The sequence below is a fragment of the Rhipicephalus microplus genome, chromosome 5, assembly GCF_043290135.1.
Source record: "Rhipicephalus microplus isolate Deutch F79 chromosome 5, USDA_Rmic, whole genome shotgun sequence".
NCBI classification, from domain to species: domain Eukaryota; kingdom Metazoa; phylum Arthropoda; class Arachnida; order Ixodida; family Ixodidae; genus Rhipicephalus; species Rhipicephalus microplus.
The window spans coordinates 152,306,277-152,320,013 of record NC_134704.1 but is presented as its reverse complement, the minus strand read 5'-3'; the positions used below and the strand labels follow the sequence as shown (position 1 = coordinate 152,320,013).

Below are 13,737 nucleotides of genomic sequence, written 5' to 3'. Positions count from 1 at the left end.
GTCTATTTATGCCCCGGACTCTACCTATCTTAGATATTGGTGCCACTTTGGAATCGTATCTGTCCATAACACCTGTCGAAGAGTCTCCCTGGTTGTTTTCCTCGTTACTAGCTATCCTGCCCTCCGAAGGGCTCGCTTGCCCCCCAAAAAAGCTACTGCGCGTCCTGCAAGTTGCCAACCCACCTCATGACCTAGCCGCCCATCGAAGTGAATTCTGTCTCGCTGAAAACCCCTACGTGAAAGAACCCCTACGTGAGCAGCGCCGCGTCACGGTGGAATGCCGCGTAAAACCACGGTGGGCGAGAGGGAAGGACGACGGTCGCCGAGGGAGCGTTTGACGGGCACAGAAGGTATAGAGGAGGCTATGCCATGGCATAGTGAAAAATGACCATTTTAAGGGGTGCCCCTCCCTAAATCAAGGTGGTGCCCACCCCACGAAAAAATTTACGGCTACGCGCCTTAGCATGACTTATTTGGCACTGCTCCAACACCTGCGGCTAGGAGAGCGGTGCGAACAGAGGGACAGCGTTAGGCAGGCTAGCCATAGAGCTGCTTCGCATCTAAATACTTAATGATTCGTTCAACAGATGAATAAACCGGGCTCGAGTCTCCCATGTCGGGGCCTTAAGGCCTTGCTTCTCCGCCGCTTCACGGGCCTGCTGGACTGCCCAGAGTTGGTCGGGGAGCTTGGAGCTCTGAAGAGCGGCTTCCCACCTCGCCGAAAGAACATCATGACTAATAAACTTCATGTTAGCCTCATATTCCCTCAGCATCAGTACTAGCGTAGCTGTGTCGGTCTGGTAAACCTTCGTAACTGTCGCGGTTTTTTAATCATGCAAATATTATGGTTTCAAGGTTGTTTTTTTTAGCAACATCGTTTACAGTTAGTATGAAAAAGGCAACGAAATATGGCAGCTCCTCAGCTAAGCTATTATGCAATGAAATGTCCACAATCATTCTGCGCCGGCCCTTCAAGTCACTCACTGTAGGACGGGCTAGCGATATTAAAGTCACCGACCACCAGTATTCCAGTTCCGCACTTAATGGTCAGAACGAAGACGCACACCAACGTACGCATGCACAGAGGCACAGAACCGTACTTTCTCTCTCACACACAAACAAACGCATGAGCCCCGCACGCATTGCCTTTCAATTGCTAGCCTCACTTCGGTTCTCGTTGCATGCCTCAACCATGCCGTAAGGAAACAAACGACGGTGCGCGTAACATTGGCAGTTTAAAACTATTCTAGAATGACTACTGCAAGTACGGTTGTTAACCTCCCCCTACGCCACATTGTTCTTTTTTCGTATCAGCGAAGAGCCCACTACGTGTACGTAAGACAACACACGAACATTTGTTTGAGCCTGTTGCAATGGGCGGGCCTTTAAAACACCCACTACTTGCACAATTCACATGCTTTTTAACGCCTGGTGCAATTTCACGCAATATTACGAGCGTTAAAGGGGCCCTGCAACACATTTAGGGGCGAATCTCCTTACGCCATGGGTCGCATGTCCCGCGTCGTCGTAGTAGTAGCCACCTCTCGTTTAGTCCTTAGAATGTCCACTGGATGGCGGTACTTGTATATGATGAACATATGATGAAAAGATGCGAGATGGCGGTACTTGGAGTGCTCACTAGATGGATGTACAGACGGACGCACAGGCGTCTCGTGTCGTCGCAGTAGCCAGTTTCAAGGTTTCAAAATTGCGTCACAGCATATCTACGGAGTGAACAATGATAAGTGTGGCGAAGCGTACATCAATCCACCCGTGCGCCTGTCCATCCGCTTCACCCCACTCGTCATCATTCATCTCGAAGATATGCTGCGATGTTTTTTTTTTTCAAGTAGCCATAGAATGAGTTTAGTAAAAGAGCTTACTGCCTCACGAATTCACCACCACAAAAAAAAAATTTAGGATCAATTCAGTATGTGCGCAGTCACAAAAATTTGTCGAACGTTGCAGTTGCATTCTGCCCCGCCGCGGTGGTCTAGTGCAAGGATAAGGTACTCGGCTGCTGACCCGCAGGTCGCGGGATGGAATCCCGGCTGTGGCAGCTTCATTTTCAATGGAGGCGAAAATGCTGTAGGTCCGTATACTCAGATTTGGGTGCACGTTACAGAACCGCAGGTGGCCGAAATTCCCCGAGCCCACCACTATGACATCTTTCATTGGGACGTTAAACCCCACATATGATCAACTCGATCTTTTTTTCTATGCATTGCATCGATAACTTCTACCATTACCTTAATCCCTTCAAATGCTGGCGCTCTTTCCGTTATTTCCGCCCACTCACAGGCCCCGCCGCGGTGGTCTAGTGGCTAAGGTACTCGGTTGCTGACCCGCAGATTGCGGATTCAAATTCCGGCTGCGGCGGCTGCATTTCCGATGGAGGCGGAAATGTTGTAGGCCCGTGGGCTCAGATTTGGGTGCACATTAAAGAACCCCAGGTGGCCGAAATTTCTGGAGCCTTCCACTACGGCGTCTCTCATGATCATGTGGTGGTTTTGGGACGTTAAACCCCACATATCAATCAATCACCCACTCACAGCAAGTGCCCCTATGCATTGGAGATTAAAATAATAATAAATCTTCTGATATCGGGGTTTTGACGTATGCAAAAATTATCCCTAGTCCGTTTACGCAATCGGCAAATAAAAAGGGGGTGCTTTATAAGCAGTAAAGAGTCCCTTCAATAACAGTTGACTCATATTTAGAACCAAGAAAGGGGCGTGAGGTCATGAGATTTACTTGGTTGTGTGACTCGGGAACACACGGCAAGGAAGAGAGCACGTTGCATACGGTGCTGGATATCGCTATATCCGGTTCAATTCTTACTCACCACGCTCGATCGAGAAAAGTGCGGAAATCACTAGAGCCATGCAGCCCCCCCCCCCCCACCCTGACGAGTTTCATCTCTGCGAGAGCTGCTATCTTTGACAGTGCTTGCAGGATCGCACTCACACGTAGAACATACGGTGCGTGGGGTGATGTTATGAATTTGGACTTTATGCGGAGGATGACGAAAATGCACCTGGGGTGTCTGTATAATTGACATAGAAATAAATACAAAGTAAAAACAACAAAGTTTCTCTTCTGATAATCTAAGAGAAGTGTAATGTCTGCCTTATTACAAGTCGGACGTGATCAGTCATCACACAGCCTGCCGCTATATCTGTATTGGTCATACAGATTTTTAATGCGATAGCAAATAAATGGACACTCTCGGCTAGATTTTGCGCTGGCGTCGATGTCGGCGTCCGCCGTCATTCACCGTACATGTATACGCATCTATATATGAGAACGCTAGAAAGAAAACTAATCCAGAAAGACTTCAGCGCGCGGAATAGAACGTCCGACCTCTTGCGTGTAAGTTTATGGCGTTTGCCACTGCCAAGAAAAAGCTCCGACTTCAACTTTAAAACGGCAAGATATTTATGTCTACTACTTACCCCTGGCGCTGCCAATCTCGGGGGAACTACCGCGTTTTCAGCATTACCAGCGACATTGCGCAATGAGCGCACTTCGCCAGATCGTCTCGGCGCGGCAGCACGCGCTCTGATCTCCCACGCGTACTTTGCCCAGCAGTGAGGATGGAGTGGACGCTCACGCATGCGCGCGCTTATCTCACAGTGAGGAGAACCATACGCCTTGGGCTTTCACCGGAACGATTCTGTTGTAGTTACCGGGCGCACAAAGGCCACTGCACTCATTGCACAGTCTCCGTTTACGAAAAGGGCACGCTTTTCAGACACAGCGAAGTAACAACTGAGACACTTCTTCGCATTTATCTGTATATCTGCGAGTACATTTCATGCGTCATTTGCGCGTGAGCAATGCCGGGCACGTTTTGATCTGCTTCCCATTCTTCACGTGATATTGCATTTTTTGCTATCGCATTCCTTGCTTCGCCTTTGCGGCAATGCTGTGACTATTTTTTCATGGTAATGGTGGTGCCTACCAAAAACTGTTCTGCAACCCCCCTTCCCCTCCGAAAACTGGGAACCAAATGCAGGCTGCTCTGAGAAGCATGCCTTTGGTTAATTTTCATTTTTGCAGATAATGACAGGCTTGTTTGTTTAATTTTTCAACCACAAACTTCCCTTCCATTAATGAAAAACCCTATGTATCAAAGTGAGTACTCTTGTGTCCGAACTGAACGGTCACGATGGCAAATGAAACTTACTATATGACCAGTGGCAAACTCCATGTGTCAAGCAGCGAGAACTGCTGCCTAGTATTTGCTCATCATTACCATCAGCCTAAAACCCACTAAGTGTATATACACTTGTTAGCCTTGAAAAATGTTCTAAAAAATGTAGAGCACCCCCTGCCTGCAATGCTTAGCAATAAATACATGTAACTCTCCTGTAGCAACCGACCAAATGATAAATTTAGAGTGCCTGCCAACTTGTCTTTCCTTGGAAAAGCCACGAAATTGCATCTTGGCACGAACTGGGCAAAACATATGCAATTTCTGCCAGAATGTAGTGGGTTTCAGATGCATACACATCGGCACTACTGTGATAAAGACAAAGACAAAACAACTTAAATGCACATGCTACCTTTGTGTTCCTTTTCTTTTGTATAATTTTGAACTATGCAATATCTCAGCAACAGCAGTATTATGCAAATGATAACGAGGAAACAATTAGCACACCCCAAGACCTATGCTTTTCTTAGATTTCACAAGTTTTTCTAAGGCAATTTGCAAATAACACAAGCCAAACAGGCACGGCTGTTGAGCATTCCACTGACGCAGGCAGAGCCTAGCTCGAACCAAGCGGCAAGGAAGCTGGTGTCACCGTGACATGCTTCCACATATTCGGCTAAGAAAACCACGCACATTGCGCAACGGTAACCTTGGTATTCTGTTTTCATTCACGCAAAGTTTAAGCGTCCCTACTTTGTGAAATCAAAGACTCTTTATATCCAGAACGAGGTCCACCTGCATGTGGCCCTTCCAAAGGGCTAATGGTGCCCCACTGCAGTAAGGTGCACGCAGAATACTGTTAAAATCTGAAAATATGGAAATCTTCACTGAGGTGAGCACACCAACATCACTGCGACGATTTCCCATGATTACACTATGAAGTGCAGAGACCTGGAGGCTGTTGGATAACATTGCAACAGCCATTCAGCTGGTCAATTTATTTCTTTGTTTACTTAACCAAAATGCTAGAGTACTCTATAACTAACAAACTTGTACTAGATGAACCACAAGAACAAAAGAAGTGTAGAGTCTAGAGAATGTGTTCGAGGATGGTTGCCATAGTCTGTCGGTGGACATTTTTCAGGTCCATGTAGTGCCATCCCAGGAAACTGTGCTCGACCGGCGGCTCCCAGGTCGTTTTTAGAGCACAGTGCTTGCAGAGAGGGCCACCCTCCACATCTTGGTTTCCCTGAAAGTTTGAAATGAGAGGGTGTGGCTGGAGCTCGCAAAAAAATAAACATATCTATTGCAGAGAGCGTGCATTTTCGAAAATTGTCATCTGCCTCAGTGTTGTCTAGCAACACAGATGCTTAATTTTATTTTTTTCATGATCCATTCTAATAGGTATCATATTAATCTTTAAAAAGGCACAAATACACTTGTGTACTATTTATTTGGTTTTTTTTTGTCTTACTGGGCACTACTATTTAGTGCTATGCCATTTTTTCGTATGTAGAGATTTTTGGTTTACCGTTAGTGTAACTAATGTTTCTTCTTGTTTTGTAATATGTAGTTTATGTAAAATAATGCTGCCTTCAACTGCATTCTTCTGTATTTATATTGCAGTGACAGAAGTGACTTTTACTTTCTGGAGCATATTTTGGAGCAGGAAAAGCAATGTTTTAGAGCAGCTATAAGTGTTTTCGGAGCCGAAAAAAAATGTTAGTTTGTGCGGCCCCACCAGTCGCTCAAAGGTGGAATGCCTGCTTTCCACTCAAAAAGCTGAGGTTTGAATTGCAGCACTAGATGTTGAGTTTTTATTTTTTAACATAACTTGTTCAGGTTATATTGTTTATCTTTGTTTCTTAAAACTAGCTTCAGATTGTACATAATGCTACAGGTAACTTAAGTAGTTAGGTAAAACCAAAAAAAAATAGACAGAGAGCATGATTCTTTGCAGCGTTGTCGCACGGCATTCAGCAAGAACGTAAGGTATGGCCTCCGAGATTTCTTGTATTTGCAAAGATCTTGAAGCCGTACTTTACGTTTTCGTTTAATGCTGTGCGGTGGTGCTGCAAATAATTATGCTCACTGTCAAAGTTCTTGTATCTTACTTCACATCTCAAGTTACTTTTCATTTCAATACATAACAACAGAAGCTAGATTGAAGAAATAAATAAATACGTAAAATATGGAAATGAATACGGAAATAAATAAATACGTAACAACAGAAGCTAGATTTAAGAAATCAATAAATAAAAACACAATATGGTTATAACAAGTTACATTAGAAAATAAATACTAACATCTACAGCTGCGGTTCGAACCTGGACCTTTCGGGTACGAAGCGGCATTCTATCTCTCGAGTCACTTAGATGGAGCCATGCGCAAGTTTTAAAATGACGATACATTGCAGACTACCAATGACAGCATCACAAGCGAATTGACCCTGTTTGGACTTCACTTTACAAAGCTTGATCTGGGCACTCCCCTGTTTTAAATACACTTTCGCTGGGATAAATAAACAATTTTTGCAAGTCAATGCTCCTGTCTGTGTCTTTGTTCCACTGGACCCCCACATATGGCACTGCCATTCAAAGTAGTACCTTCAACATTTACAGCTGAGGTGGATATTGGCAAAGCACTCAATTGTCTTTGCATGCTCGAAGTGCCTTTCTTCAGGCTTGATACCAATGATGAGAAAGTACGGCACGGTTCTATGCGGTTTCGACGTAGATGACCCTAACCTTTTTTTCCAATCAAGGTGAGAGTGAAGGAACCCTGAAACACTTTTTCAAGTAACGATGGAATAGATTGGCTAAAAGAGTTTATTACCTCACAAATTCAATGCTGCAAAAATTTGCAGAATTCGTCTAGTACGAGCAGAGTTACCACGATTTGTTGCACGCTGAAATGGCATTCTCTCTTCTTGAAAACCGACGAAAGCGCTGGAAGCTAAGCAGGGAGGGTTGGCATGGGCAAAGAAAATACATCACGCATGCCTCGTGACCTTAAGCACTTGTTTCTTTAGTTTTTTTTTTTCTTCGAATACGTAGCTTTTTCATTGTGATCGCATGCACACGCATAGACAAGTCGTGACCTCCCGTGACAATCTCTGGAACGACCAAGCGCACCATTTTTAAGTCAGCCAATGCCTGATAGAAGCCCCTTTGCACGTGATATTTATGCTTCCTTCGTTATTTCTCGTGAGAAGAGAAAGCTATTTTAAGCTGACTTTGATAACTTATTGAGAATTTCAGGCCGCGTGCTACGCTATAATATATCCCTAACGCGTTCTCGGGAGCCTCTACTACCGATCTACAGCGTTTTCTGACCGTGCTCAAAAAGTGTTGCAGGGTTTCTTTAACTAGAGCGTCACTTCCAACAATTTAAATATGCGACTAGCTTTCTAAAAAAAACTATACAAACACTTTCAAAGCATGCAAAGTATACGAGGTGAGCACTTACCACAATGAGTGCATCCCGTGACCAAACAAGCTGACCTCGAGGCACAAACGTCGTCTTGCAAACCAGGCAGGTCAGAGGCTCTGCCTGTGTCACTGGGTTTAGGTGCTCGAAGCATTCCTGCATTCAGACCAAGACTGCTGCAATGACATTGCTTAGCTGGTCCCAAGGAAAGAAGAAAGAAGTCTTGGCAAGTTATCTGGGATCTTCAATTTAGAAAGTAACGTTAGAACTGTGGACAAGAAAAGAAATGAAACAGACTAAACACACCCACTTGCCTGGGGTTTTTCCCATGTAACTACATGTTGCAAGAAACAAGAGCCATCAAGCCACCACCAAAATGTGCTGCTATACAATCCGTCATGCCAGCAAGCCCATAAGAAAGCAGCGCTGAGCGGGCTTCATTAATGCTGGCAGTCTCATGAACAAGCTCCCTATTTCAATTTACGAGACTGAGGCCCCATCAAAGACCATACGAAAAAGAAATGTGCCAAGCCAGAGTTTTCTTATGAGGACCTTGCTGACGATACATAGGGTGCGTTCCAATACTCACCGTAGACCACTAAATAGACAGCTAAATGGACGGCGGCCATTCCAAGTCTCATTTTCATTTGCACGTAGCCGGCAAATAGACAGCTCTGAGAAGACCACATCGTAGACAAATACGATGCAGGCTACTTTGCTGCCCCAACAAGATAACGGCTCAGCGAATCGCTCGGATAGATCAGATCTCGCCGGAATGGTCTTCTGCACACAGACGCATCCGCAGACGCTCAATGTGAGTAGCGTTTAATTTTTTTAGATTTAAACATGAAATAAGCCAGAAAATACAACAGTTACGTTTGCTCATTCTAGCTTTCTCTTCTCAATGCGAGGTAGCACCTCGTCGCATAAAAGCCGTTCTGACGTGTTCCATTTCTCGGACAGCATGGGCTCGGTGTTGTCTTCTAAGCTGACTGCATAGACTGTCTACGTGCTGTTTAAGAATTGGAACACAGGCGTTAAGTTCCTTATTTCAATATTTCTGGTCACTTATGAATATCCTGGTCAATTTCAGAATACCAAACCGCTGCATTTCTTTCATCAAACAGGATGACAGCCTTTTGCTTGGCCATTATGGTGATACGTAGGAGTGCACTATGCTGCGTAAGGCAAGTGGTAGGCATACTCCGTCACTCGAGTGTTGCTACTTATTCTCAGCATGGAAGTGAGTACGAATATATTCAGAACTGCTGTATAATAAATTCAACACTGTGCTAGACAGTTTGGCGCATGGTTCTCAAACCAAAAACTCAGTGCTTGATTTTGGTCCTCAAATGAAATAGCTATTAAGGAGAGATGCAATTAAAAAAATTGCCATAATATGTGCCCTAAGCAAATGAAATTTTGATTGTACACAAAGACTTTTATGGCGATTTTAAATATACAATTAGTTTTTTAGCAAGTTGCACAGCTTTCGTTTTATGTCACAACAATGTGTATAGTTCATGTTTGTCAAACTTTTTATGCCCCGACTCATATATGATTCTGAGCCATTAATAGCTAATATTGCTCTACATTAACTATACAGTGCAAGTAAGAATAAAAAAGAACTTCTTAGACAAATCAATGAACAAGAAAAATATTAATGTGATAATTCTTTGAATCATCAGCTCATACTAATTGCTTTCTTGTGGTTGGTAATAATTAGATATGTGATATCAAGCTTAGAGGACACACTTGCGCCCTTCAAATATTAAAAAATATGTGGGAAAATTTTCATCCCGATTGGGCTATCAAAAGTACCAACAACATGATGTCTAACTCAAGAAGTTGCCTAAAAAGGGACCTTGATAAAAGCGCATTTTAAAGGTATAAGTCAAAGCTCATCTATGCGGCGAAGGTATGTTTTTTTTTAATGATTTCTTCTATCATAAGAGCTTGGCAATCATGGTTATTTTGAGCATGTGGCTTTAGTGAACTCCTCATGCGAAATGCAATGGCAAGCAGATAGGTGACAATTTCCAGGGGACTCTACACAATGAGCTTTTTTTAGTTTTTAGTAGTCACCTTGTGCTCTTCAAAATTAATTTTATCACACTTTAGGTTTGATTGCTACGTTCAGTTTTTTTTTTTTTTTTGTCATGAAAGAAGAGAAACTAAACCTCAGTGATGCTACCAAGGTCTGCTGATTTGGAGCAATTTTTGAAGCAGCAAAATTTGCATTTTGGAGCACTTTTGCACAGAAAAACTTTCAATTTTGGAGCAATCCAGAGCAGCTAACTTTACATCCTGAAGGAGAAGCAAATTGCATTTACATTCAAGCTCATGAATAATTATTTTGGGGCTCTTGTGAAGAGCTGGGAATATTTTAATTTATTGCAATCCTCATGATGTTAAAGATCTTAAGAGAACTCCCTATTTCAGTTGATGATGCAAAAATAACGTTGTCATGCTGTTAAGCATTCTAGAAAAACTTGTACAGTGATTATTTTCTTAGGAAAATGAACAAAATACTGGTTGAATAAAACAGTACTTCATACAATAACACTCTGAATGCACTCATGTGGTTATCAGCAGATTTGGTAGACATATGCTTGAGATTCACACAGTCCCAGCTGCATTCATTCAAAATGAGTTCTAGGATAAAAAGGTTCTTTTTCTTCCCAACTGATTATATTGCTGGGCGTAACAAGAAGTCATTTAGAAGGTCTCATAGAGCCAACCCCCTTCGGCACTCATCTCTCTGTGCTCAAGCTGAACGATTAAAAAACTTCGTTTTCCTTATGCAGTGGTGTTTTGTGCGGCTAGGGCATTCTGTCTACACACCAAAGAGCCCCATAGTGTCCTCTAGAAAGCAGTACAATAAGAAAAAAAAAAAAAAAACTCAAGGCGCACCTTATGCATTTGCCTAAGACAACTCGAAGGCGACAGCTGGTTTTCCGTTTATTGCGATAGCAACCATATCGACATTCTTGACAGAATTTTGCTGTCGCCAGGGGCGTAGGCAGAAATATTTTTTTGGGGGGGGGGGGGGCGCGGAGGCACATTGTTGAAAGGGGAGAAGGCAGGGGAATGGTCATATTGTGCGATATGTGTCATGGCAAAAAAAAAAAAATTTGGTGGAAAGACATTCCCTATGCCCCCCCATCGGCTATGCCACTGGCCGTCACTGTCATGTTTTGCGTAGTGTACAAATTGATAACAACCTCCCACGCATCGTGTTCTGCACGCGGGTAAAAGAGTGCTTAGCAGGGGCGACGAACATGGCTAAAGCTGAGATAAAAGAGCCAACGTATCTCCTTTAAGTCAGGCTTGCCATCGATATTTACTTAAGAAGAGAAGAACGCGCCGCCCGTCTTCAAGGAGCAGGAAGGAACTAGGACTGCAAAGGGGGGGGGGAGGCTTATTATATGAACTTTGACTTTAAGGGTGTGATCACTGGCACGCTCCCTATTTAGGCATGTATTAAAGACAGCTGGTATACCTATCTACCTGGCACTCTCAATGCAAACTGACTAGGAGAAAGTGCTTTGCTTTCTGGAGCGGCCATATAGGGCTGTGTTGAGCCTTGATCGGAAGGTGGCCACACCATAGTCGCGCCATTTCGGAGGTTTATTCGTACACACCGTGCGTCGTTCATAGAATCACACTTATCTAAAGCAGCAGAATGTGTGCCTGCCTACACTTTTGGCCGTGGCTTTTATCTCATGTTAGCTATAAGCTTCCCTTCATGCTTACATTATAGCACAAAGACTTAACAAGCAGTATGACTATGTTTGGTACTATTATGTCTCCACCGTTACAAATTTCTGAAAAAAAAAAAAAAGGAGGGCAGCTGGAGCAGCCGACTGGGCGCTCTAGACAAGTCTGATTCTATCTGTACGTGGGAAGGCGTGCAAGAGGTGTTGCGGGGGTCTCTTATCATCCAAGTCACTGTACGGATATCGAACACCGCACGTGCAGAAAGATTTCTGTGCGTGCGGCAAGTGAGCGGAATTCCGAAATGGCAACCTCGCCGCTAGTACACCTCGCGGATGACGTCAAGCCTTGATATTTGGTATAAAAATACAATTTGTTGGTATCGCATTTATTGCTAAGAGCTTATGTGATAGTAACAAATTGTATAATTTGGACCCAATATCCCGTAAGCCAAAAGAACACTGGCTAAAGAAACAATGATCATTCGATTTGGCGAAGCGATTTTTGTGCTGTCAGTTGTCTAAACGCGAAGCAGAGGTTAGTATCACAAAAAATTTATGAGCTGTTTCATTATGCCTCAAGAAAGCGCACGCCAGCTACTGCACCCTTCAAGCGACGCAGCAGCCTCCCCTCCCACCTACCTTCAAGATGAAGCAATAAATGTGATGCCGTGATGTTAATTTTTTTTTTTTTTCACTGTACGCCACTAATCCTGGAATGTGAGGGGCATACATATAATATGGCGTAGAAGCTTCACAGTGGGCCTTCTGAGACAAGAGTCGCCAGCGGTGACCCCACTACTGAAAGCTGCGCACATTGAATCCGAATCGCAGCTGCTCCTACCAGGAGGCATGTTTTCATTAATTAGATGACATCAAAAAAAAAAGCACGAGGAAATTTTGTATTCAGAACCTGGAAATATTGAGCTCGAAAGGGCAGGATCTTCTGGGTGCTTTTACCACGACAGCAATTACAAACGCGGATGATCTGCAGGAAGGCAATACAAAAAAGCTCTTCTGAATGAATATCCACGAATAAAGTATATTAGAGGAAAAGGGTCACCACGTTTTCATCGTTCATGTTTTCTTCTGTGGACGTGAAGCACAGAGAATCAGATCGAAATGTCCTGAAGTAGACATGACAGATATTTTCGCTGCATGCACGAAGTTACTATTAGAGAAAATCACTTTAATTATGTGCTGTGCAACTCTTCAAACGAGCTATCAGCAGCATTCCTGAAACAGATGACGTCCACCGATGAATCACCACCACAGTTTCCCGATATTATTTCGACTAGACATGTGATGTGATTTGTGGGGTTTAACGTTCCAAAACCACCATTTGATTATGAGAGACGCCTTAATGGAGGACTCCGGAAATTTTGACCACCTGGGGTTTTTTAACGTGCACCCAAATCTGAGTACACGGGCCTACAACATTTCCGCCTCCATAGGAAATGCAGCCGCCGCAGCCGGGAATCGAACCCGCGACCTGCGGGTCAGCAGCCGAGTACCTTAGCCACTAGACCACCGCGGCGGGGTATTTCGACTAGACGTCACGAGCCCCTCCAGGCGTTTCGCCGTTAAGCAGATTTGCAAAATGAAAAACGCTATTGCATCAAACATAGCGCCGTGGAGCATTTAAAACGTGCACGCGACTGCTGTTAATTCAGCGGAATAACTCTAAGTAGGTAACTGTGGCTTTGGTGGCCCCAAGGAAAAGGTGCACATATTTTGACGCACCAGCGTGGATATCGCCGATGATAGACGCTTTGAAGTCCGACTTTGGCGCAGTTTGGCGCAATTTATGCTGATATTATCAGGATGGCGCAGTAAATTTGATTTTTTCGCACTTTGACGAAGCTGGTGCCGGATCACTGAAACTTGTGAAAGCAAGTAAAAACAAAAAATATGTCATTTTGGAAAAAACTAGTGTTTTTCTACTCCCATCTCCCCCTTAATGAAAAACAAAGAAACTGAAGCAAAAATGTGATAACTTGCTACTAAAGCTGTGTGAATAGCAAAATTCTGAGTGCAAAGGGAATTCGAATATATAAATGTGAATGTGAATGAAATGCAATAATTTTCATATATTTATAGAATACTTTTCCAATACTTCGAAGCAATATCGTAGAAAAGCTGTTGGAGAGGATTCCTAAGCGTATTCTTACGAGATGGCAATGTACAAGTGTTTTTTTTTTTTTTTGACTAGGTTGATGAAGAGCTGGTAGGGTGGTGTTTCGCAGTTGTCTTTTCAAGTATGACGCAATGCAGAGGTCGAATATTTATGTGTACGATTTGGTGCAACCAAAGTGTGGCCGACAAAACCTTGCACGTGAAAAGAAGAGATGCTGTTTCCTCTGCCTCTTCTCCTCTTCCAACTTCTGTGCGAGCCCAACTGATGTGGCGGACAAGGTGTGCTCCCTTTGAGTTAGG

General features: G+C 43.7%; 1 protein-coding gene across 4 annotated transcripts in view; it reads right to left on the bottom strand.

Annotated features, from left to right (window-relative positions):
• Positions 1-5,122: 5,122 nt before the first annotated feature.
• The window catches only part of LOC119174163 (F-box DNA helicase 1-like), a 158,934-nt gene continuing 150,319 nt past the window's right edge, over positions 5,123-13,737 (bottom strand). For 3 of the 4 annotated variants that reach the window (XM_075896078.1, XM_075896075.1, XM_075896076.1), the window contains exons 19-20: positions 7,625-7,741; positions 5,123-5,405 (exon numbers count right to left, since the gene is read on the bottom strand). In XM_075896078.1, coding sequence (XP_075752193.1) covers positions 5,247-5,405; positions 7,625-7,741 — 276 coding nt within the window. In that variant the 3' untranslated portion in view covers positions 5,123-5,246. Of the gene's footprint in view, positions 5,406-7,624; positions 7,781-13,737 lie in introns of those variants that run through there. The other variant, XM_075896077.1, reaches the window with a different exon arrangement.